General features: G+C 32.2%; 3 protein-coding genes across 4 annotated transcripts; all 3 read left to right on the top strand.

Annotated features, from left to right (window-relative positions):
- Positions 1-2289: 2289 nt before the first annotated feature.
- LOC139859198 (uncharacterized) lies at positions 2290-3806 on the top strand. Its single transcript, XM_071847992.1, has 4 exons — positions 2290-2381; positions 2517-2664; positions 3323-3406; positions 3560-3806. The coding sequence occupies exons 2-4, from the start codon at positions 2522-2524 to the stop codon at positions 3804-3806; spliced, it is 474 nt and encodes a 157-aa protein (XP_071704093.1). The 5' UTR covers positions 2290-2381; positions 2517-2521.
- A 467-nt stretch (positions 3807-4273) lies between these two features.
- On the top strand, positions 4274-7506 carry LOC139857831 (uncharacterized). 2 transcript variants are annotated; one of them, XM_071846669.1, is made up of 7 exons: positions 4274-4367; positions 4925-5070; positions 5981-6218; positions 6306-6405; positions 6526-6625; positions 6857-6945; positions 7120-7506. In XM_071846669.1, exons 2-7 carry the CDS (start codon positions 4927-4929, stop codon positions 7352-7354), a joined length of 906 nt encoding a protein of 301 aa, XP_071702770.1. In that variant the 5' UTR covers positions 4274-4367; positions 4925-4926; the 3' UTR covers positions 7355-7506. The 2 variants fall into 2 exon arrangements, with proteins under 2 accessions (XP_071702770.1, XP_071702771.1); XM_071846670.1 differs by lacking the exon at positions 4274-4367 and having other exon boundaries at positions 4934-5069; positions 5743-6218.
- A 1006-nt stretch (positions 7507-8512) lies between these two features.
- LOC139858422 (putative F-box/LRR-repeat protein 23) lies at positions 8513-11397 on the top strand. Its single transcript, XM_071847272.1, has 3 exons — positions 8513-8615; positions 10180-10492; positions 10662-11397. Exons 2-3 carry the CDS (start codon positions 10185-10187, stop codon positions 11128-11130), a joined length of 777 nt encoding a protein of 258 aa, XP_071703373.1. The 5' UTR covers positions 8513-8615; positions 10180-10184; the 3' UTR covers positions 11131-11397.
- Positions 11398-26152: the final 14755 nt, after the last annotated feature.

Genomic DNA, 26152 nt, shown 5'->3' with positions numbered 1-26152 from the left:
TTTGACGGGGGTCTCGGTTATAGGAGTCGGAGTATGCTCTGTGGTTGCCACGGGAGTGGATCGTCCACATCAGAAACGAGTTCTATTGATCGTATAGGGTATCTGGTTAGACAATATTTTTTCTGATTCGTAGTAATAGTTGGATTTGTTAGTGGCCTAGTTGTGGATTTCCGATTTAAAGGGTCCTGGCTACCTGCTACATCTTTTGGCTATTCGAAACGTGAGCAAAATCAGAGAAAGTGTTGTTTATAGGATACGGATACGATGTCGAAGTTCAGTCCAATGAGGTTTGATGTTGAGAAATTTGATGGGAGGATCAATTTTGGCTTATGGCAGGTTCAAGTCAAGGATGTGTTGATTCAGTCTGGTTTACACAAGGCTTTGAAGGGTAAACCCACCCTTGTTCCCGGCAGTGATTCTAGCAAGAAGTTTGATGAAGAAGAATGGGATGATATGGATTTGAGGGCGGCAAGTGCGATTCGTTTGTGTCTTGCAAAGAACGTGCTTGCAAATGTGCACGGGTTATCAACGGCAAATGAGCTTTGGGTTAAACTAGAGCAGTTGTACCAGGGCAAGGGCATCTCAAATCGGTTGTGTCTTAAAGAACAATTTCATACTCTGCGTATGGATGGAGGTTCAAAGATTTCAGATCATCTAAGTATTCTTAACGGTATTGTTTCGGAACTGGAGGCTATTGGAGTTAAAACGGATGATGAAGATAAAGCTTTAAGGTTGATATTATCTTTATCATCGTCCTATGAGCACATGAAACCTATTCTAATGTATGGGAAAGAAACGTTGAAGTTTGAAGATGTTACTAGCAAGCTCCTATCCGAGGAGAAAAGATTGGAAGGTAACGGAGTCTCGTCATCAGAAGCTACGGTACTGTTGTGTTCGGATAGGCAGAAGAGAAACTCTAGAAAGAATCTGACATGCTGGAAGTGCGGGAAGACTGGGCATGTAAGGGTTAATTGTCCAGGTGGAGCTAATCCGGCAAATGGCTCCAAAGATGCTAACATTGTCTCCGTCGTTACGGAGAGTGACGAATTCTTCTGAAGTCCCATCATCCTCATGGTGTGTCCGCGCCACCATGGAAAGGGATGTTCGTTAGCGGTTCCACAAATTGTACATGGGCATTGGTTTGGCGTTGATGCAAGGTGTGTGGTGGAAACTGATGTTGTAGCTGATGAAACTTCCAGGGAAAGCCAAACAGGAAGTTGCACCATAACTGTTCAGCTGGTTATACAACATGTGCCGAGGTGAAATGCTTGGAATGCGATATTCTAAGTGCTATACTCTTTATGGTGGAGTATGATAATTCTGTTAAGAGTTATGATTGTCTGTTATGACAATGATTGTCGGGTCTTGATAATATTCGATGAAGATGCAAATTTTATTTCTTGGGTTAGAGATAATGTCAGCGGCATGAAGATGAGGATCTTGAAGTTGTCGTCAAGGAAGCATCTACGTCGGTTATCCTTGCAATGTGGAAGCATGGTTATCTCCTTCTATCCAAAAGGTGGAGATTTGTTGGTTATAGTTTTGGTTAGAAGATGAATATGGTTGCTAGCTATATTGGTAAAATGGATGTTATCCCACATAGGTGGGAGGAAGAACTTGGAAGGGGTGACTTGGTTATAAAAGGAGTGTTAAGCCTCACTTCCAAATTGCACCAATCAATACACTTTAAGTATTTGATTATTTCTTTCTTTCTTACCTTTGTTTGAGAGTTGTATTAGTTAAATATTTTGGAGAGTGTAGTTGGCTTAAGAGAGTCGTCTATATCATTGTAACAATTTGTGATATAGTGTATTTTCTCTCTTTGGGGGCCGGTGGTTTTTCTCCTGTTTTGGAGTTTCCACGTTAAATCTTGTGTTGTGTATTGTTCTTATTTCTTTACTATTATTGTTGGGCTGGGTGGTGGGAATTAGTGAGACCGTAATTTCCCAACACCTTCCTCCCCTCCTCCCCTCCTCGCCTTCATACACACAGTTTTTTTTTTTTAACGGCCTAGATCAGTGGCTAACACACCACTTACGCTACACACGCAATGAGGAAACCCGGTCTCGATCTTCGCTGTGATGACCCAATCGATTTTATTATACACCCTACCCAGCAGACTGTAGTAGGGGACCCCCTGCCCCACAAGGAGAAGACCCCACAAGGGGAACAGAAGCATGTATAATATCCGGGAAAACCCCGTCCCCCCTTGAGAATCGAACCTGCACCAAAGGTGAGGCCTATCCCAAGAGGTGGCCATCCAAGCTAAGCCCGGATGGTTCCTTCAAACACACAGTGATTGCACATATATAAGTTTTTGCGAGTTTTATGGAAGGCGAATTCTGCAGTCCACTTTATATGCATCCTCTTCTGCTTCTAAGGTAAATTTGTTTAATCTATATCTATATATGTATATAAACTCGTACTGTAGTTGTAGTGATAATTGTTAAAATAGGTTTATTAACTTTTGTTTTGGGCATTGTGATTCTAATTCTACTGCATGATGCTTTGAATAGCAGACATGATTATCAACAGAATACTTAATTGTGTTTCTGAAGATCGGTGTTTTGATGAACTGAAAGCCGAAGTTGCCAGCCTTTCAGATTTCACCCAAAAGCTCATTCAAGAGGCTGTAATTAATGGGGATTCTGGTGTTACTTGCAGGTAGTAAGTTATTGTTGTGTTGTAGATAAGTGTGTACAATTTGTATTGGAAATGTGCTTCAATGGCTATTGGCTAGATGCTCAAAAACTGTTTTTTTTTTTTTTTTTTTTTTTTTTTTTGGTTTAACTGTGGTATAAAAGGTCATAGTAGACCCGAAGAAACCCAGATATCTTGTTGATCTTCGGGTCTTTTAAAATTTAAGTTGTGTTTATTGGCAGTTAATCAGTGACTTTTAATGCGCGGGTCGAACTATGAATACAAAAACTATATGTTGTTTCCTATATAGAAGAATTAAGGGCACAATAAGCATTTGCGACACTAGCAGGATCACCTGATACGCTTGTTTGGCATTACATTTTACATTTTAGTCATATTTATTTACATTAACATAAGTTACTTCATTGATCGAGTTTAAACGAAACAATTAGATAGCAAACCATATCAACGTGGGGTACTTGCATTCCAAAATTATACAGTAGTTGGTTTAGTCTAAACCAAAAACACCAACCATCTTATATCTTATATCTTATCTTATCTTATCTTATATCTTATTTAAATTAAAAGCAAATATATGTCCAACCTAACTGTTCCTAACCTTTCTAAAGTGAACGTTGACTATAAAGCTAAGGGACATTTTTGGGTCCTAATATTTCCACAGTAAATCAATCAAATACAATCCATACAAAGCAGTTTCCCAATCCAACAACAAAGCAAGCACCATCATTTTTCCACTCAAAGCAAAGTATTATTCTACTTTCTTTTCTTTCTATTTTTTATCTATATTTTGTAAAATGATTCAAGGATATATCAATCAATATCATCAACACACTATCATACTCTGAACAAATATTCTTCAATATTTACTTCATCATAACTGATGCAAATTCTTGCACAGGGCACTTGTGACTCTGCAGATCATGATGAATTTGTCGAAACACGATGAATTTGATACTGATCAAAAGTTTTCATTTGAGATAAGTCGATCACGCCCGTCTACTCCATTATCTTCGCCTCTACGTTCTTTTTCTCCGTTGTTACTTATTGAAACATTTTCTAGAAAAAGCTTGACATATGGAAAGCTTCCTTTAGAACCTATTAAACTTACTGTACTTAAGTTAGATGGATCTTCCTTTGGTAATTAACTACTTTTTACCATGAATGGCCGAAATGATTTGAACCCAAAGAGCATTTTTTTCAATAAGAAATCTCCATCTCCATTTGTAGATAAGAGCTAGATTTAGTGACGATAAACAAATCAAGTTGCTATGTTAATTATATTCCGAAACATTCACGTTGCTATTACAACATGTCGAAAAAACTCTGTTGTTAATGATTCTACGGGTATTGTTGAAATATTTACGGAATGTCAAAAAATGTTTTATCTATTAAAAACTTGAATTTAAAAGGACTTGATACGCACTATTTTTAAAATACAAGAGTGTAAAGTAAAATTTTCTTTTTTTGCAATGATGACTATTGATGAGTCTGCAGCGGATAAACATTGGAAATAAAAACCTGTAGCGTACTCTAGCAACTGCATATACAACTCTGCTAAACTACGCACCTTCCTCCCCTCCTCGCCTTCAAGTCTCTTTTTCTCTCATTCACATACACACAGTGGTTGCACATATATAAGTTTTTGCGAGTTTTATGGAAGGCGAATTCTGTAGTCCACTTTATATGCATCCTCTTCTGCTTCTAAGGTTAATTTTATTTTTTATTTTTTTGTTAAAGTATGAGGTATCCTTGTTTGAACTATGTTTTTTTTTTTTTTTTTTTTTTTTTTTTCCCGAATGTGAGATTATATTAAAATAACACAGATTACAACCAAGGGCAGGGTATAACCTAACCCAAATGCAAAACCCAAAACCAAAACATAACAAAACAGCCCATACAAACTACCAAAACAAAACTATGACAGCAAGAGCATATTATCACCAATCTTCAAATCACATCTCCTAGCCACAGTCTGCACATTCATCGTGTTCCTGATTTTAATTCCACTCAGCTTACACCTAATATGGTCTTTAATATCCTTGCATATTTCTTCCACACTTTTCTTGCACTTTTTGAAAAGTCTCTTATTCCTTTCAATCCACACATAGTATACAGTTAGTTGCAGGTAAATTTGTTTTATCTGTATCTATATATGTATATAAACTCGTACTGTAGTTGCAGTGATAATTGTTAAAATAGGTTTATTAACTTTTGTTTTGGGCATTGTGATTCTAATTCTACTGCATGATGCTTTGAATAGCAGACATGATTATCAACAGAATACTTAATTGTGTTTCTGAAGATCGGTGTTTTGATGAACTGAAAGCCGAAGTTGCCAGCCTTTCAGATTTCACCCAAAAGCTCATTCAAGAGGCTGTAATTAATGGGGATTCTGGTGTTACTTGCAGGTAGTAAGTTATTGTTGTGTTGTAGATAAGTGTGTACAATTTGTATTGGAAATGTGCTTCAATGGCTATTGGCTAAATGCTCAAAAACTTTTTTTTTTTTTTTTTTTTTTTTTTTTTTAACTGTGGTATAAAAGGTCATAGTAGACCCGAAGAAACCCAGATATCTTGTTGATCTTCGGGTCTTTTAAAATTTAAGTTGTGTTTATTGGCAGCTAATCAGTGACTTTTAATGCGCGGGTCGAACTATGAATACAAAAACTATATGTTGTTTCCTATATAGAAGAATTAAGGGCACAATAAGCATTTGCGACACTAGCAGGATCACCTGATACGCTTGTTTGGCATTACATTTTACATTTTAGTCATATTTATTTACATTAACATAAGTTACTTCATTGATCGAGTTTAAACGAAACAATTAGATAGCAAACCATATCAACGTGGGGTACTTACATTCCAAAATTATACAGTAGTTGGTTTAGTCTAAACCAAAAACACCAACCATCTTCATCTTATTCTTATTCTTATTCTTATTCTTATTCTTATTCTTATTCTTATCTTATCTTATTTAAATTAAAAGCAAATATATGTCCAACCTAACTGTTCCTAACCTTTCTAAAGTGAACGTTGACTATAAAGCTAAGGACATTTTTGGGTCCTAATATTTCCACAGTAAATCAATCAAATACAATCCATACAAAGCAGTTTCCCAATCCAACAACAAAGCAAGCACCATCATTTTTCCACTCAAAGCAAAGTATTATTCTACTTTCTTTTCTTTCTATTTTTTATCTATATTTTGTAAAATGATTCAAGGATATATCAATCAATATCATCAACACACTATCATACTCTGAACAAATATTCTTCAATATTTACTTCATCATAACTGATACAAATTCTTTCACAAGGCACTTGTGACTCTGCAGATCATGATGAATTTGTCGAAACACGATGAATTTGATACTGATCAAAAGTTTTCATTTGAGATAAGTCGATCACGCCCGTCTACTCCATTATCTTCGCCTCTACGTTCTTTTTCTCCGTTGTTACTTATTGAAACATTTTCTAGAAAAAGCTTGACATATGGAAAGCTTCCTTTAGAACCTATTAAACTTACTGTACTTAAGTTAGATGGATCTTCCTTTGGTAATTAACTACTTTTTTCTTTAAATATTTGCTTTTCATTTATTTATATTTATATATATAACAATAAAAACAAATGGTGTGGTACAGATATTAGTGTTGTAAAGGATCCTACAGTGTCACAGTTGAAACAGGCCGTGGCGGATGCTTTTAGTCATTTTCCTCAACATGGAATCGGCAAGGTTTCTTGGTATGCCTCTGTGCCCAAAATTAGTATTATTAACTTTTTATATTGCATATTTTAATTTTAATTATATGTGACGAAGTATAGCACTTAAAATGTATAAAATTGTTTTGATCATGTACGAAGGTCACATGTATGGGCGCAGTTCTGCTTATGTTTCGATGGTCAGAAGCTTCTTTATGACCAAGATACAGTCATTCTTAATGGGATTAAAGATGGTGATCAGGTTTAAAGTTCCCTCTTTAGATACTCAATTGGATCACTGTTATCGTTACATCAGTATATTTGTTGTCGTTATTTTTTATATCTTGTTTGTATGAACTTTTATAAAAATGGACGAGAATATGGGCACAGGTTAACTCATTACCCAAACAGACATGTGCCTTTGACCTAATACCCTGCTCATGTGACCCGCCCATTTTTTCACCTACTTATTCGCATCATATGTTGAATACAGCTTCAGTTTGTCCGGCATACATCCATTAGTTACAATCTTGTAAAGGAACGATCAGATAAGCATGACTTTGACCTCAAAGAATCGAAGGCGTAAGTTCTTTTATTTTTATCTTTTTTTTTTTTTTTTTTTTTTTTTTTTTTTGCATTACTTTCATGTCAAACATTGCTTCATTTTAAGATGAAGATGTAAATTTCACTTTAAGGTCAATCCACAAAAATTCAACTTCAAAACATATGATGTGAATAAGTTTGGGATTTTTACAGGTCACCAAGGAAACGAGAACTGAAGAAAAACATACAGAAAGAAGTGCACGATCGCTCTAGTGGTACACAAGATAATTTAAAGCAGCTAAACAATGAGGAAAATGAAGATGATAGTCGTGATGACATTGCGGTTAGAATCACATGTCAATGGAGCTGGGCTTATCTACTAAGACATTTATTCTCATATCGCAGACACAAAGGTCACGATACAAGTTATGAAGAGCTTGGTAGTTAAAAATCATCTTGATTAGTGTTCCAAAGTTTAGTGTATACGCTAAGTCTAGCGTTTCTTTGTGGGTAGATAACATAATCCATCTTATGGTCTTTGGGTTGTATAATCGGTTTGTGTTTTATGTTTATTTTAGTGCTAAACACCGTGTATCGATATTCGATCAGTAAAGCTATACAACAACAACAACAAAACTCAATCCCAGATGTGTGGGGTATAGGGAGGTGGGATGTAGACAAACGTTCCTCTATCATTGAATAAAGAGAAGTAGTTTCTCCACCTGATGTGAAACATTCCAAAAGTAGAAAAAGTCGTGCCTCTCTGTTCGCAGGATAAAATTGCTTCCGAGAGTATATCCGGCCAATAAGTAGGAAATTTTTTTATTATAATATAAAATTAAATATAATAATAAAAAAGAGACTCCATGAAAATGGTAGAATCAAATTTCCATAAGTTTTAAATTCTGTCTGAAATTCAACTTAGGCTACAAGCGACAGTCAAGTCGCATTTGTTGTTGACTTGATTAATAGATCAGTACATCTATAGAAGTGATATATTAATTTTTTTTTTAATTATTATTAGTATTAGTATTGTTTAATGATTTGAGATGTATTTGCTTTGATATAGTATAATGACATGACAGTTTTAAAGGAAAATCAATCTTGTTAAATTTATTGGTTCAATATGGTACCAAATGTTTACTCTACATAACCCAAACAACATAAAAAAATCAATCCAATACCATATCTTTTGTGTGATATAATCAAATTATTGTTACTTTTGCTAATTTTGGGAGTATTTTTTCTGTCAAACCCCTTTAATCACGGGTAGAAGCGGAGGTTATGCCATCCCAACTTTATGACCCACTAGTATAATAATTTTTAGATAAATGTTGTCTTTTAATATGTTTTAAAATATTGTAAATTTTGATAAACGCCTTTATGAAAATGACTAATAACCGCCATGTACAAATACTTGATGTATGTTAACGATAACATTTAAGGGCTGTCGTTAGCAATTTTCCTAATTTTTATAATTTTGTATGAACAAAAAAATTTATACCTTAATGGGCCTGCCTAAATTGCCAGCCTTCCATTTTTTTAATTGATCCATTTAACCTCAACTGGCAACTACCGTACGTATTTTCTTCAATAATCAAAACCTAATTGGCTAATTGTACACCTTCCAATTCCAAACTTGAAACCACTACAAGACGACAGTTCCAAAATTCAATTCTATTACTTTCGCATATTAAATTTTGGCTCAGGTATCTTTTTACTACTTTGTTTATTTGATGTTATTAATTATATATATGTTAATGTTAATGTTAGAATGTTAATGTTAATGTTAATGTTAGTATTCAAATATTGAAATTATACTCCGTTATACATTAAACCCTTGAATATTTATTTTTATACTCCATATTCAGTTCTCTTCAATTGAAAGCTCTGTATTGAAGATAAGAATTAGCCTAAGTCAAGTATATGATAACACTTTCTCACGAGTCACTATTGCACCACATAGGGTCTTTAGTGGAGTATAATCTAATATATTTTGTTTAAAGTAAAATACACCTGTTGACTGTTGTGTGTGAAAGCCCTGCATTGAACATAAAAATTAGTTTAAAACTATGCATAGTAAAGTTAAAGTTGAGTCCAGTTTCTTTATTTTGTTAGCAAGTATTAATAATATGTGTTGACCATTTGTATTGCCGAAAAGCTTAACTCAGAATCTGTTATTGATGATTTTAGAACGCTTGAAGGCTGTCGAGCCGAATTGTAATGATTTTAGAATGCTTAAAGAATATGCTTATATTTATTTTATTTATATTCCTACTTAAATAACTCATAGGAGGTGATTCTGGCACACTAATTTTTGATCCATACACACTTTTAAATCATAAACTCACAATTATACCCCTAGACTAATCTAGGGAGTTGAGCTTATATTATTATTGTAAGCATAAGTAACTAAGTAAGGGTATAATATTAAGTTAGGTGTGTATGGATAATAAAAAATGGTGTATGAGGATCACCTCCCATAATTTGTTAGTCCTCTAGTTTTAAAACATGACATATATATTCTGGGCTTAAAGTCTGTGCACTTGCTGTTCTTAGAACATTACATATGTTGGTTAGGTAGAAACTAATTTGATGCAAACTGTTTTGGTTAGATATAATATGTGATTTGTGTTTGTCATTTGTATTTTGCAATTACACATCAATGTAGCTGCATTTTGTCATAAAAAAAGGAGTGTTGTATTGTTTGCAATTTATATAAAATGGTTTTATTCAAAATAGTCAAGAAATCCTGCTCTAAAGAGTCACTTTAGAGGGACATTGATCAAATTGTTAACTAAATATCACTCATGAGACATAGCTTGTTGGTATATAGCCGGTAGGGACCTTGTAGGCCTAATCGTCCAAGTGGGAAACTAGTTGGGACTAGTCGGCTCTTGGCAAACTTTGACTGATTTTGACCGACCTTGACCGAAAAATCTGACATCGTCTTAATATATTCGATTATCGACTAACTCCCAACTTTTGTAAACTTTGACCAAATAAGTTGGCCAAGTCTGAGACTAGTTAGACTACATCAAAATCCTGACTAGTCAGGGACTTATACAACCTTGAAGCTCACTAGTCTAGTAATATATTATGAATATCGAATGCTGTTTTTCTGACTAGTAGATTTCAAAACTGTTTTTTGAAAGTGATGATAGAAGTTTTTATTATGTAAAAGAAACTCTTGGTTTCACTTTTAGTGTTACCATCATATAGCAGTACATATATAACTTGAGATGACTGAGTTTTCTTTTTATGCAAATAAAGTGACGATGTCATCCACTACAAATTGGTTTGACCTTCCCCTCGACTTGAAGATTAATATACTCTCCAGAATTGCTCATGTTGAAATACTTGAGAATACGCAGTTTGTGTGCACTGATTGGTATAAAGTCTGTAATGACCCTTCGATGTGGAAAGTAATCAATATGTACGGCATGGCGAATTGTTTTGCTGGTAGTTACACTGAATGCATGAAACTATGTAAACATGTTGTTGATAGAAGCCAGGGTCAGTTGGTTGACCTTATCTTCCCGCCGAGACTCCAGTCTGATGAGGTTCTTATGTATGTTGCTGATAGGTATGCGAGAATATTCTTATTCCCTTGTAGTGTTTCTAGCTTGGTAATTTATTCTAACTATACACGCGTTACTTTTATTGTTTACATACTTATAAGAAAGTGAAAGCAACTTATTGGTATTAGTATTAGATTTAAAGTGATTGGTTGTTGATATGGTTTTCTTTGACAGAGCAAGTCAACTTAAACGTCTCGAAATGTATATTGGTTCTGATATTTATGGTCGAAGTGAAGATTTGTCTATGAAAAGTTTGCACAAGGCTTTGAAGAAATTCCCATTGTTGGAGGAACTTAATGTGGCTTTTAATCATCTTTCCAAGGAAGTTATTGAAAGTCTTGGCCGTTATTGTCCGCTGCTAAAAACATTAAATTTTTATCAAGAAGGACCTCGGAGTTCATCTCTATTACTTAATGATGAGTTAGCTATGTCTATTGGGGAGAACTTACATGAGTTAAGGCACCTTAAACTTATTAATAACTGCATTTCAAATATTGGGTTGAAGGTGATTTTGGATGGTTGTCGTCAACTTGAATCACTTAACCTTCGTATGTGTGGCCATATTGATCTAAATGGAGACGTGGTGAAAAGAGCCTCAAAACAGATCAAACATCTAACGCTGCCGTCATCTGTCCAATTCTGATGGTAGCATCCATAGACCGTTGAATGTTAACGTTTTCAATTTCACGATTTTTTACATTCTAGGATGCATTTCTAATTGTGATAGGATGCTCTAAATTTTACTGGTTTGATGTAGGTGTATGATTATTAGAATACTTGACCTAAACCTTTATTGAGATTCATGATTTGCAAGTCTATGGTGTTCTTAAGTAACCGGAGGACTAATGTGAAAATGGTCAAGATCAGTTGATACGCTTGTTTGGCATTACATTTTAGTCATATTTAGGTTATTAAGGTGCATTTTGTTTATGTCATATCTTTAGAATAGCGGGTTGATTTTTCAAATTGTATCGACGATTGTGATCCTCATTTGTGTGCCCTCTATCGAGCGGGAAGGTGAAGCAGGGGCGACAAGTGGTTTTCATTTCAAGAAATTGTCTTCTTTAAAACATAAGTTACTTTGTTGATCGATTTTAAACTGAATTATGTAAACGAGAAATAAGAAACAAATAAATAGCAAACCGTATCAACGTGGTGTAGTACTTCGATTCCAAAATTATAATTGGTTTAGTCTAAACCTAAAACACCAACCATCCTATCTTATCATATTAATTAAAATTAAAAGCAAATATAGAAGGATAATTTCAGGTGCTTATATTTCTACAATAATAAAATTATCAAATATAATCCATCCAAAGCAGTTTCCCAATCCAACAGCAAAGCAAACGCCATTATTTTCCACTAAAAGCAAAGTATTATTCTCCTTTCGTTTCTTTCTATTTTTTTTTTCTATATTAATTAATTGATTTAAGGATTATCTATATCATCATCAACAAACTAACATCTTCTGATCAAATATACTTCAATCCTTACATCATCATAACTGATGCAAATTCTAGCACAAGACACTCGTGATTCTGTAGATCATGATAAATTTGATACTAATCAAAAGTTTTCATTTAAGATAAGTGGATGACAATCGTCTACTCCATCATCTAAATCTCTACGTTCTTTTTCTCCATTTTTAACTTATCAAAACATTTTCTAAAAAAAGCTTGACACATGGAAAATACGTAGTAACACTTTTTCACCAAACTTCATATCCAATGTTTCAAAACCCCTTATTAAACACTGAATCTGAGCCCATTTGACTCGAGCATTGCCTTGGTATCTCATCTTCATAGCATCCCAAATTTGCTTCTGTGTGTTCTTTTGCGTGATAGTTTTGTACATTATTAATTTATCTACTTTATACTCAACTTCCAATCAAATTTTATCACATCCCTCAAAATCTTTTCACTCACTTAAATTTAACACTCATCATTATTTAACTTGTTGGCTTATTACAATGAAAAATTCTCTTTTTCAACCAACTGACGTCAACCATTAGAGTTATAATTGATAAGACTCGTTCTAAACATTTGAACGTGAGAAACAAGGGATTATCACCAAAATGCCCAAATATTTTTCACCCCTTGCACCAGAGCCCAAAATTTTTTTTTGACAAAATGCCCTCGCAAGGCGCAAGGTACCTTGCGACCTTGCGTCTTTGCGTCTTTTTCTAAAAAAATTACGGTTAAATGACATTTTTAAACCTGTCACTCCACACTTTCATCCGACTTCGCAAACACGCAAATAAACAGTTACACAGGCGATCCGCAAAAACGCAAGCACAAACGCAAACCCTCTTCATCGCTTCCATTACTACTACCAGATTCTCCTCCTTCATCATCTCCACCACCACCTAACCCCTCTTGCCACCACCGTGACTTCTTATACTAGCCTACAAGGGTTTTCACGAAGTATTAGGGTTTTCACGCAAAAGAAATCTGGTTTTCACGAAGTAATCAAGCAAATAATCAAGGAATCAACCTTGCAACGATGGCGAGCACCCAGGTTAGTGATTACTTTGTTGTTTATGTGTGTTTTATCTGTTTATTTTGGGTTCGATGCGAATTGTATAAATAAATGTGCACACCAACTGCTCGATGAAATGTCTGTTCGAGGTGTATTTGTGTTTAATGAAGTACAACCGTTGTTTTATGACATGCAGCTGTATTTTGGGTTATATGTTCGAGTGAAACATACATTAACTGCTCGTAAAATTATGGAAATTGACCAGACGCAAGACCTAGTTTGCGTGCTTGCGTACGCAACGCTAGTGGACGCAAGGTTATCTTTGCGTCCTTGCGTGTTACCAGAAGCTTGTCTTTGCGTCCTTGCGTTGGTCAATTAAACGGACGCAAGTTTTATCTTGCGTCCTTGCGTCCTGATACTTTCTGCTGATTTTATTGTTACTTATGCAGGGATTTGTGGAAGGAAAGTTAACGATGAAGAATAAGTTGAGCGTTATAGGGGATGTGAAGAAGGTCATGACTGAGAATCAAATTAAAAAGTTTAAAGAAACGTGTTTTGGTCCATGGTTAGATCTAGAATACTTTGGTAATGATCCCGGGCTTGTACATTGCATGCTCCAACGGAAGAGTGTGCGGCCAGAAAGACTAGATAATGTTAAGTACTCCGACGAGCATGAGGATATATGGTTTCATTTTCAGAACAATTTTTCGATTAGATTTGGTCGCCGTGAATTTTGTCTTGTGACGGGTTTTTTGTTTAGTAGCCGGACGGACATGGCACATTACATCCCGAAGAATTATGACGTCCAGACCGCACCTATTAGAAGACGTTTATTTAAGGGTTTTAAAGATTCTCAAAATGTTTTGATTAGTGATGTTGAAAAGATGCTTTTAAAATCTGATCACAGCTGTATTAGTGACGATGATGTGGTGCGATTAGCAATTATCTTGATTGTAGAGAGAGGTTTTATGGGTAAACAAGGGATCCATGTTGTGAATAAAAAGTTTTTATGGCTAGTCGAAGAGTTATCGAGTGTTAATCAGTACCCATGGGGGTCTCGTATTTGGGAGCCAACTTACGAAGCGGTTAGTGAAGGGTTTGTTATTCGTGAAAGCCAATTAGAGAGTGGAAAGGCGTACACTTTGGCGGGATTTATGTGGACATTCAAGGTAAATGGTTGAATATTTATTATTTAATGTTAATATTTAAGATGTAACATAAATTAAATTAATTGTTTTTTTATTTGTAGATTTGGATTCTCGAGTCTTACCGTCGTACCATTAAACCGTTTGCAAAAAAGACCGACAAGAATGGAGTACCGAGGGCTCTTTTTTGGAAGCGTTCATCTGCCGAGTCATTTGGAATGTCTGAATACCTTAAACTCCTACATATTCAGGTTAGTTACATTTTAAAAATGTTAGCCTATCCTAAATTGTTGCATAGTTTATCTGTTATCTGTTAAGACAGGTTCTGGTATGGGCGCAAGGTATGCCTTGCGTCCTTGTGTGTGTTTTTAAGTAGACGCAAGGTGGACCTTGCGTCCTTGCGTGTGGTTTTGTTCCTGGAAGCAAGAGTTGTTTGCGACCTTGCGTACACTGACGCAAGCTTTTCTTTGCGTCTTTGCGTATTCGTTTCTGCTAATATTCTTATTTGATAATTAAATAATTAATTGTAGGATGAGTGTCCCAAGAAAAAGAGACCTTTACGTGGTCTGCAGCCAACTGAAACAGAACAGAGTTGTCAATGGTGGATTCAGAGTGACGTGTACTTTAGAGGAGGAAAGGTACCAGAAGATGATATCGAGGATGAGGTTCAGGATGATGAAGTTGATACAGATGATCCAGTTGTTGATGGGTCTGAGCAGACACCCCACAAGCATTCAACAGAAGATGTTCATACAGAGTGTAGAGACCCGTCCTAATCCATCCGGACGAAGTCCATATCGATTACAAACGATTCACAACAGTTGATTACATCGCGAGGTAATTGACCTCTATATGATAAATTTTACAAACATTGCATTCGTTTTTAAAAGACAAACTTTCGTTACATCGACAGTTGATAGGCATGTAAAGCATTTCATAATATATCCAAATATAATTGACTTAATAATAATCTTGATGAACTCAACGACTCGAATGCAACATCTTTTGAAATATGTCATGAATGACTCCAAGTAATATCTCTAATATGAGCAAATGCACAACGGAAGATTTCTTTCGTACCTGAGAATAAACATGCTTTAAAGTGTCAACCAAAAGGTTGGTGAGTTCATTAGTTTATCATAAAGAATCATTTCATAATTTTAATAGACCACAAGATTTCATACTTCCATTTCTCATAATCATACGTCCCATGCATAGAGACAAAAATATCATTCATATGGATTGAACACCTGGTAACCGACATTCACAATATGCATATAAGAATATCCCCATCATTCCGGGATCCTCCTTCGGACATGATATAAATTTCGAAGTACTAAAGCATCCGGTACTTTGGATGGGGCTTGTTGGGCCCGATAGATCTATCTTTAGAGTTCGCGTCAATTAGGGTGTCTGTTCCCTAATTCTTAGATTACCAGACTTAATAAAAAGGGGCATATTCAGTTTCGATCATTCAACCATAGAACGTAATTTCGATTACTTGTGTCTATTTCGTAAAACAGTTATAAAAGTTGCGCATGTATTCTCAGCCCAAAAATATAAAGGGTAAAAAGGTAAATGAAACTCACGCATATAAATATTGTAAAACAGTTAATAAAGCATTTGCATGTATTCTCAGCCCAAAAAAATGTAATGAGTAAAAAGGGGCAAATGAAACTCACGCATATAAATATTGTAAAACAGTTAATAAAGCATTTGCATGTATTCTCAGCCCAAAAAAATGTAATGAATAAAAAGGGGCAAATGAAACTCACCATACTGTATTTCGTAGTAAAAATACATATAACGTCATTGAACAAGTGCAAGGTTGGCCTCGGATTCACGAACCTAAATTAATTATATATATTTATATGTTGGTCAATATTTGTCTAACAATTTAGTTTAGGTCATAGTGTATCACAATCCTAATGCTCGAGTCTAGTATGCAAAAGTCGACAAAAGTCAATTTGACTTAAAATGATTTCCAAAATTTATACATGATTATTATATAGTTTAAATATCGTCGTTTTATATTTTTAAATATTTTTAAAAGATTTAATAAATTAAATAATATAATTCATTTATTAAAAAATATACTTTTATATATCTTAAGTAATAAAATTTATAAAGTTCAAAAAAAAAAATTATGATAAATCTTATTAATGTAATTATATTATTTGTATTACATATTTATTTGATAAAATAATATCTATAATAATAGTAAGTAAAAGTTGTATTATTTTGTAATAATAATTATTATCATAAAAATATCAATATTTATAATTACTAAGATGATATTATGGTAAAACGATAATTCTAATTATGATAACTTTAATATTTACAATAATTTTTAATATTATTTTTAAAATAATAATTCTATTTAAAATGATAATAATAATGATATTTTATAGTAACAATGACATTTCTATTAAAATGATAATTTTTGTTAAAATGATAGTTTTAATACTAACGATACTTTTAATAATAATAGTAATAATAAAAATAATAAGAACGATAATTTTATCTAAATCAATATTTTATAATATTTTAATTTCATCATGATACTCATACTCATTATTTCCTAATCAATTTGTAAAATATCTTTTAGTCGTCTTTATATCGCATTCATAATAATGATGATAATATTAGTCATAATAGTTAGATGATACTAATATCAATTTTTAATGATAATCATACTAATAATAATTATTATTATAATAACATTAATGATAATACTAATAACTATTTTAATGATAATAATAATAAAAATATTAATCATGATGATATTATTAATAATGATAATAATAAAAATAATAATAATAACAATAACAATTCCTTTAATAATTATACTTATATTAAAATGATAATGTTATTAATCATAATAATAATAATTAATAGATAAAAAAAATGACGACGATAATAATGACGATAGTAATAATAATCATTTTAACAATAATACTAAAATTCAATTGACTATAATTTCTAATCTGTTCATCGAAATCATTCGAGTTCTAAATGAAAAGTTCTTAATTTTTCGCTATCTTTCCAACGACATGCATATCTTATACCTTATCTCAACCGCATATGTAACTAATTCAAGATTCAACATATCCTATCTAATGACAATATCAAAAGTACAAGCATGCATAATCCTATATACTCGAGCACTAGTCAGGGATACACTATTAGTATATAAAAGTTAAGTTATGAGTGCTCACGTATCAATATTGAGATTCAATATTGCAGGAAAGGTACATAAATGCAACGGAGATGATAAATATCAAATTGACCTCACGAGCAACACCATGAACCACACCCATAACCTCCATAGCTATAACCCATAATTTTCTTATCTCTATCCCGCTCATAAAAATTCATTTTTGAAATAATCCGCTCATGACTCCGTCGTAATATTTTATGTAAAATAATAATAATAATAATAATAATAATAATAATAATAATACTAATACTCCTAATACTATAATAATAATAATAATAATAATAATAATAATAATAATAATATAAATATATATCTATATATATGCACGAGAGATAGATAGATGAATTTTTATGAATGAAAAGATTAGAACGCTCGGCCTTTTATAAAGAAATTCCTGTCACCGACACCTCCGTAATTGTGGAGGTTGTGAATGGATTTTAGTCCGCAATTTGCGGAGTATTGTGAACCAGATTCATACGCAAAAACCACGGATGCTTAACACTTAAATTATATTATATATATAATATATTTTATTTATATAATTAATTATATATTATATTATATTTACGTTCATGGTAAAAATATAATTTTTACTAAAATGACTCGTACGTTGTCACTCAACTCATGTACCACTTTCGGTTTTTCGAGCGCACTTTCGTACGTTTAGAAAACTAGCCTTTTACGTTACGCGACGTGTACCTTTAATAATAATTTGACTTATTCATCAATAAATTACCTTATAAAAATGTAACTTTGTAAAATTGAGTGTTGTGGTCATTTGCTTCTATAAATCAGTGACTCGTTGTTTATCAAAATATATTATTTTAAATTAGGACGTTTTATGACTAAGTTAAAATATATAGATATATACATATTTAGAATTGTAATTTTGTATTCAAAATCTTTATTTAATAATATGACATTTAGTTTTTCAAAACTATTTATATTTCAAAGTTTATTTTTATTTCGTTTAGAAAAGTTAACGCGTAACGTTTTCATTTTAAAATTTAAATAGATACTAATCGTTTTAAATATCAATTGCGTCACTAGGCGAGTGTTACTATCGTGTACTTGATTTGAAAACATATATATATTTAATGAATACGTTTTAAATATACATTGCAAGTTAAATCACAGACTCTTATCATTTATAACTTATCAAAAGGTTTCTTGAAAGATTCAAAAGTTTGGGATAACGTTTTACCTTTACACTTATCCTAATGACTCAATAATAAATTGTCAAAAGTGGTTCTAGATGTTTATAAAACTATATTCATTTTTAAAGAAAACGTGATGTTCAATTTGTCGTCCCAACATTTCCAACGATAAAAGATAATCTTAAAGTCTTATAATATGTTCCTATTTCTCGACAATTTATATTGTTTATTTTAAATCCTTATATATATATATATATATATATATATATATATATATATATATATATATATATATATATATATATATTATTTCTTTTTTTTTATTCAAAACGTATTTGTAACAAAGTTCTGTTTAGATGCAAAGACATTTTCATACGTTTGAAACTAAATCGAGAAATTATAAATTTGGTTTTCCAGAATCAGTTATATTTCAAATCATCCTTTTTTTTAAAAGGTTTTATTATATCGTAAAACATTTTTAATATTATGAAACTAAATAATTAACTTATTAAGAGGTACCAGTCAATCATCGTAAAGCATGCACTGAAAGTCAAACAGAAATCTCCACTAACATTTGTCCGGTTCTCGTTAATTGACACTTTCGTTCTTTCATATAATTCACTTTACCAATCTTCCGAATATTGTTAAAAAGAAAGGTTTCCTAAATCAAAGTGGACCTTTCAACAGAGACTCGTAATCATAATTCAATATATCTGACAAATCAATCATTTGATATTATCTTCTGATTCCATCGATAATTATTTTGAAACAAATACGTTCACGTAAAGTATTATACTTTTAATACTTTGTTAACGTTCTCAAGTTATAATATATATACATATATATACATATATATATTCATATTCAATTATATAATGGTTCGTGAATCATCAGAATTTGGTCGAGGTTAAATGAGTGTATGAACACAGTTTAAAATTCTTGAGATTCAACTTACAAACTTTGCTTATCGTGTCAGGAATATATAAAGATTAAAGTTTAAATTTGGTCAGAAATTTCCGGGTTATCACAGTACCTACCCGTTAAAGAAATTTCGTCCCGAAATTTGATTGGGGTGGTCATGGCTGACAATAAGTATGTTTTCATGACGCATATAAGCTGAAAGTTAGGGTTTTATCATCATTGAGTAATATGAATAAAACCATTTGATTTTGTGAAGAGTACGAGTGAAGTTATCACCAAAAGAGTGAATTGAGTAGGTATAGATTTGTCATATCTTTTGTCGTAGATAGGATTGATTTTCAAGTTCAAGAGATTTGGAGAAAATCTTCGTAATAAGATTTGGTTCTTCGGCGATATAGGAAATCAGATCTTCTTTGATTAAATGCAATAATCTGTTTCGATTGCTCTGTAGGATATTTTACTATAAATCCATCCCCTTCGTTTCCTTATTTTCACAGCTCACACCTTCCATTCTTTCTCCCCTGATTCATATTTTTAAAGCATTCATTAATATGCTCCATCCAGTTCTGATCCTTGATATACTCTTAACTTTCATATCTGTCATTCTTCTCTTTCATCTACTACCGGAGGATTATATTTACTTCTACTATTATCTTGGGGTTATAGTGTTTTTAATTTTCCCGTGCCTTTACGTGGCAATACGTATTGATATGCACGGTTTGTAATTTATGTGTTGTTGTCGAGCTTTATATTTTCTTTATATTCAAGAGTTCCATACTTTCGTCTCCTCTTCCCGACTTCAAGTCAAGTGAATAATGGTCCGGAATTCGTAGATATGGATTTTGAAATGAACATAGTTAATGTTCTAGAAGGAAATCGTAATGGCACGATCTTGATTTTTCAAATTACTAGAATATCTGAAAAGATAGAACTATTAAGAATATATGTTCTTGATATACTTGGAGATTGGGTAGAATGTAAGAGTCGTGTAACATGGCACATGATGACGTTATGATCTGTGAATCATCACGTTCCATTAGAAACTCAGCATGACTTACTGTAATATAATCACGTTGATCAAGTGTCATTATATTATACTAACTCATGCATCAGTTCCCAACATTACTTCAATAACATTCATATTTCAAGCTCGAAAGTTTACAGAATATAGAAACTAACAGTTTCTATATGATGTAACACTGATAGCACGAAGAGATTAATGATTTCAGATAAGAATTGTTATGAAAATATTCTCGGAAATATCAAAGATATTTATGATGATATTTTCAGAATTTCTGAGATCGAATGTTGATGAAGAAAATCCTTTCACAAGGATTTAGAATAAATAAGGAGCAAGATATTCACTAAAGACTTCATCAGAAACAGAATCATCAGGGTTCTTTATGTACAAGTTTAGTCCTTGTGATTTGCTCAGAGTCTCCTTCATGGTTTGCTCTATTCGTTTTTCAGTACCAAACTTCCTTTTGAGCTTTTCCAACGTATCTTTTTTTTTTATCAAACTTTTGACTGTTAAAATCATCCATAGTTTTTGTTGCTTCATTCAACTTTTCAAAATTTAGAGCATTAATTCACAGACTGGGTGCTTTTCTGAATTTCAGAATGGAAGATCATAGTTCTAAGAGATAAATGTTATATGGATACATATAACTGTTGATGTGGAAACGTTGCGAGACTCAAAATACAAATTTGCTGATTCCCGGTAATTGGTATGGCAGTTCTCGTTACAAGATGCGGATGAGTATATGATAGGGTTTCAATGAATAAATATAATGATTTGTCAGAGAGATTTAAGCCAAAAAAAAAAACAACGAGGCTGCTGGTACGTCTTCTGGTAATATGGTGGAATATAAAAGAATTCTCCGTTATAAAAAGGGTAATTGTATATATCAGGATTATAGTAAGGCTACTTCGAATGAAAAGTCGAAGTTGACTTGCTGGAGCTGTGACAAAATTGGCTACTTTGAAAAGGGATCGCAAAGTTATTTTTGCTAATAAATGCCAAAGGATCTGATGCGGCTACGTGTTAAACTTTTACTCAGTTGCCGAGAGTTTCTCAGGTGCATAACTATATGCATAAACCTTTCCTTCCGTAGATGAAGTGCGGTTGATTCATCCTATCGATTGAGGTGTTTTCAAGAATCATGAAAGGTTTGAACGCAGATTGTAATCGTCAAGATACAGATGAGGTTTAAGATGAGATCAAGTGGCAAACTTGAAGATATGTTTAGTTTCATATATTATAATCAATATTTTAATTCATCTTAATTATCCAATGTCGACAGTCCATATTTGATAGTCCACAATTAACAGTCCGATAATACATATATAGCTTAATATATAATATCCGAATTAATTAATATTTATCAGGACCCGTGTACATGTCTCAGACTCGATCACAACTCAAAGTATATATATTATTATAGAATCAACCTCAACCCTGTATAGAGAACTCGATCATTACTGCATATAGAGTGTCTATGGTGATTCCAAATAATATATATAGATGCATCGATATGATATGTCAAAACCTTGTATACGTGTCCCGATATTTAAAGTGAGTAAAATAAATAAAAGGAATTAAATAACGATAACTAAAGTGCGTAAAGTAAATAACATAAATTAGATGACAATAAATAAAATTGCGGGAATGTAAATTGCGATAATTAAATTGCAATAAATAAAATGCGATAAATAGAATGTAATCAGTTAGCTAGGAACAGTTAGCTGGAACAGTTAGCATGGTTTCTTAACAAAATTCCATATTGTTAATTAGTCTGTTTCTAATCAATTTTTATTGTGTCCATTATTTCTTCATTATGCCACTTGTTGGATTCTGGTAAGTAAAAATCCAAATATGAAATTGAATTTGAATGAAAATGGTTATTCTGTGGTGAACGGATTCGTATATCGATAGATGTAGGTAGGATGGTAATCGACCGTTGAATCAGATTCGAAGACTGTACAATGTAACTTATTAAAATTAACGTGAAATCTTAAATATTTCTCGGGTATTACCTACCCGTTAAAATATTTTTACGATTAACAGTTTGTACGAAAGAATTTTTAATCACAATCTTTATGAAAATATATTTACATATATATTTTCTTCAGATGTAATTATGGATTTAATGAGTCAATGTGATATTAAACTCATCAGATTTACGATTAGAACTATGATACATAATCTCTAAAACATTAGAGTTTACATAATCGTCATGTCGAACGAAGATAAATGATGTAGAATGATTTGTGGAACGATAATTATACTCGAGGTACAGAATGAGATGTTGAGGCATGGATTATTGAAACTTGGGTTGTTGGTGGTACTGGTGCCATTGGTGCTAAGGCTGGTGATGTTACTGGTGTTGGTGATACTGTTGATGATTGCAAATTGTATACCGTGCTCTCTAAAGTTAATACTCGAGCTCGGAGTTCTCTAACTTCTTCTACTAACCCGAGTTGTTTATCAATGTGAGGTAGAGGTCGGATATCTTCTCTAGTTTCATTAATGGTAGTTTCAAGACGAAAAATTCTTGCAAATAGGGTATAAACGGTATTGCGAACGGGTTCGCCGGTGAGCGGGTCAAGTACTCCAAGGTTAGGTGGTAGATTTGATTCATGATATGGAGTACCTTCTTCATTTCTCCATAGGGTGAGTATGTCGTGAACCCATCCCCATTTTCTCCAGTAATCACGGTAGTTGATTGGTTGGTGTGCTCCTGTCACGCTGTCTTCGGAGTCAGAGGAACTTGGTCGATTCGTAGAGGCCATCTTAAACGATCTCAGGAAAAATTTTTGGTATGAAGAGTTTAGTGGCATCAATTGATAGTTAGATGGTATTCTCAATGCATAATTTGCATAGATATATATAGTACCAGGATCCCTTAAATTAAGGAGAAATTTACGAGAGATATCAGGCAAGGTCTACAGTAACAGATACACTAAGATATGAATTGTCAGATACGCTAAGATATGAATTTTGTCTATACACTATTCATGCAGTCAATGCAGTAAAATGTGTCTAGACTAAGAATAATGAGTAGGTAATTTCCTAAGGATGATAAGCAGATGTTTTCCGATAAAAATGATAAGCAAAACTTTTGACATGCAGACACGGTCGAAGTCCAGACTCGCTAATGCATCCTAACGACTATCAGTTAGGCACGCTAATGCAAGACGTGGTTCGCTAAGACCACCGCTCTGATACCAACTGTAGAGACCCGTCCTAATCCATCCGGACGAAGTCCATATCGATTACAAACGATTCACAACAGCTGATTACATCGCGAGGTAATTGACCTCTATATGATAAATTTTACAAACATTGCATTCGTTTTTAAAAGACAAACTTTCGTTACATCGACAGTTGATAGGCATGTAAAGCATTTCATAATATATCCAAATATAATTGACTTAATAATAATCTTGATGAACTCAACGACTCGAATGCAACATCTTTTGAAATATGTCATGAATGACTCCAAGTAATATCTCTAATATGAGCAAATGCACAGCGGAAGATTTCTTTCGTACCTGAGAATAAACATGCTTTAAAGTGTCAACCAAAAGGTTGGTGAGTTCATTAGTTTATCATAAAGAATCATTTTATAATTTTAATAGACCACAAGATTTCATACTTCCATTTCTCATAATCATACGTCCCATGCATAGAGACAAAAATATCATTCATATGGATTGAACACCTGGTAACCGACATTCACAATATGCATATAAGAATATCCCCATCATTCCGGGATCCTCCTTCGGACATGATATAAATTTCGAAGTACTAAAGCATCCGGTACTTTGGATGGGGCTTGTTGGGCCCGATAGATCTATCTTTAGAGTTCGCGTCAATTAGGGTGTCTGTTCCCTAATTCTTAGATTACCAGACTTAATAAAAAGGGGCATATTCAGTTTCGATCATTCAACCATAGAACGTAATTTCGATTACTTGTGTCTATTTCGTAAAACAGTTATAAAAGTTGCGCATATATTCTCAGCCCAAAAATATAAAGGGTAAAAAGGTAAATGAAACTCACGCATATAAATATTGTAAAATAGTTAATAAAGCATTTGCATGTATTCTCAGCCCAAAAAAATGTAATGAGTAAAAAAGGGCAAATGAAACTCACGCATATAAATATTGTAAAACAGTTAATAAAGCATTTGCATGTATTCTCAGCCCAAAAAAATGTAATGAGTAAAAAGAGGCAAATGAAACTCACCATACTGTATTTCGTAGTAAAAATACATATAACGTCATTGAACAAGTGCAAGGTTGGCCTCGGATTCACGAACCTAAATTAATTATATATATTTATATGTTGGTCAATATTTTTCTAACAATTTAGTTTAGGTCATAGTGTATCACAATCCTAATGCTCGAGTCTAGTATGCAAAAGTCGACAAAAGTCAATTTGACTTAAAATGATTTCCAAAATTTATACATGATTATTATATAGTTTAAATATCGTCGTTTTATATTTTTAAATATTTTTAAAAGATTTAATAAAGTAAATAATATAATTCATTTATTAAAAAAATATACTTTTATATATCTTAAGTAATAAAATTTATAAAGTTCAAAAAAAAAAAATTATGATAAATCTTATTAATGTAATTATATTATTTGTATTACATATTTATTTGATAAAATAATATCTATAATAATAGTGAGTAAAAGTTGTATTATTTTGTAATAATAATTATTATCATAAAAATATCAATATTTATAATTACTAAGATGATATTATGGTAAAACGATAATTCTAATTATGATAACTTTAATATTTACAATACTTTTTAATATTATTTTTAAAATAATAATTCTATTTAAAATGATAATAATAATGATATTTTATAGTAACAATGACATTTCTATTAAAATGATAATTTTTGTTAAAGTGATAGTTTTAATACTAACGATACTTTTAATAATAATAGTAATAATAAAAATAATAAGAACGATAATTTTATCTAAATCAATATTTTATAATATTTTAATTTCATCATGATACTCATACTCATTATTTCCTAATCAATTTGTAAAATATCTTTTAGTCGTCTTTATATCGCATTCATAATAATGATGATAATATTAGTCATAATAGTTAGATGATACTAATATCAATTTTTAATGATAATCATACTAATAATAATTATTATTATAATAACATTAATGATAATACTAATAACTATTTTAATGATAATAATAATAAAAATATTAATCATGATGATATTATTAATAATGATAATAATAAAAATAATAATAATAACAATAACAATTCCTTTAATAATTATACTTATATTAAAAATGATAATGTTATTAATCATAATAATAATAATTAATAGATAAAAAAAAATGACGACGATAATAATGACGATAGTAATAATAATCATTTTAACAATAATACTAAAATTCAATTGACTATAATTTCTAATCTGTTCATCGAAATCATTCGAGTTCTAAATGAAAAGTTCTTAATTTTTCGCTATCTTTCCAACGACATGCATATCCTATACCTTATCTCAACCGCATATGTAACTAATTCAAGATTCAACATATCCTATCTAATGGCAATATCAAAAGTACAAGCATGCATAATCCTATATACTCGAGCACTAGTCAGAGATACACTATTAGTATATAAAAGTTAAGTTATGAGTGCTCACGTATCAATATTGAGATTCAATATTGCAGGAAAGGTACATAAATGCAAC

The sequence above is a fragment of the Rutidosis leptorrhynchoides genome, chromosome 7 (assembly GCF_046630445.1).
Source record: "Rutidosis leptorrhynchoides isolate AG116_Rl617_1_P2 chromosome 7, CSIRO_AGI_Rlap_v1, whole genome shotgun sequence".
In the NCBI taxonomy this organism is placed as follows: Eukaryota; Viridiplantae; Streptophyta; class Magnoliopsida; order Asterales; family Asteraceae; genus Rutidosis; species Rutidosis leptorrhynchoides.
Note: the sequence above shows the minus strand (reverse complement) of the source record. Positions and strands in the feature narration are given on the sequence as shown.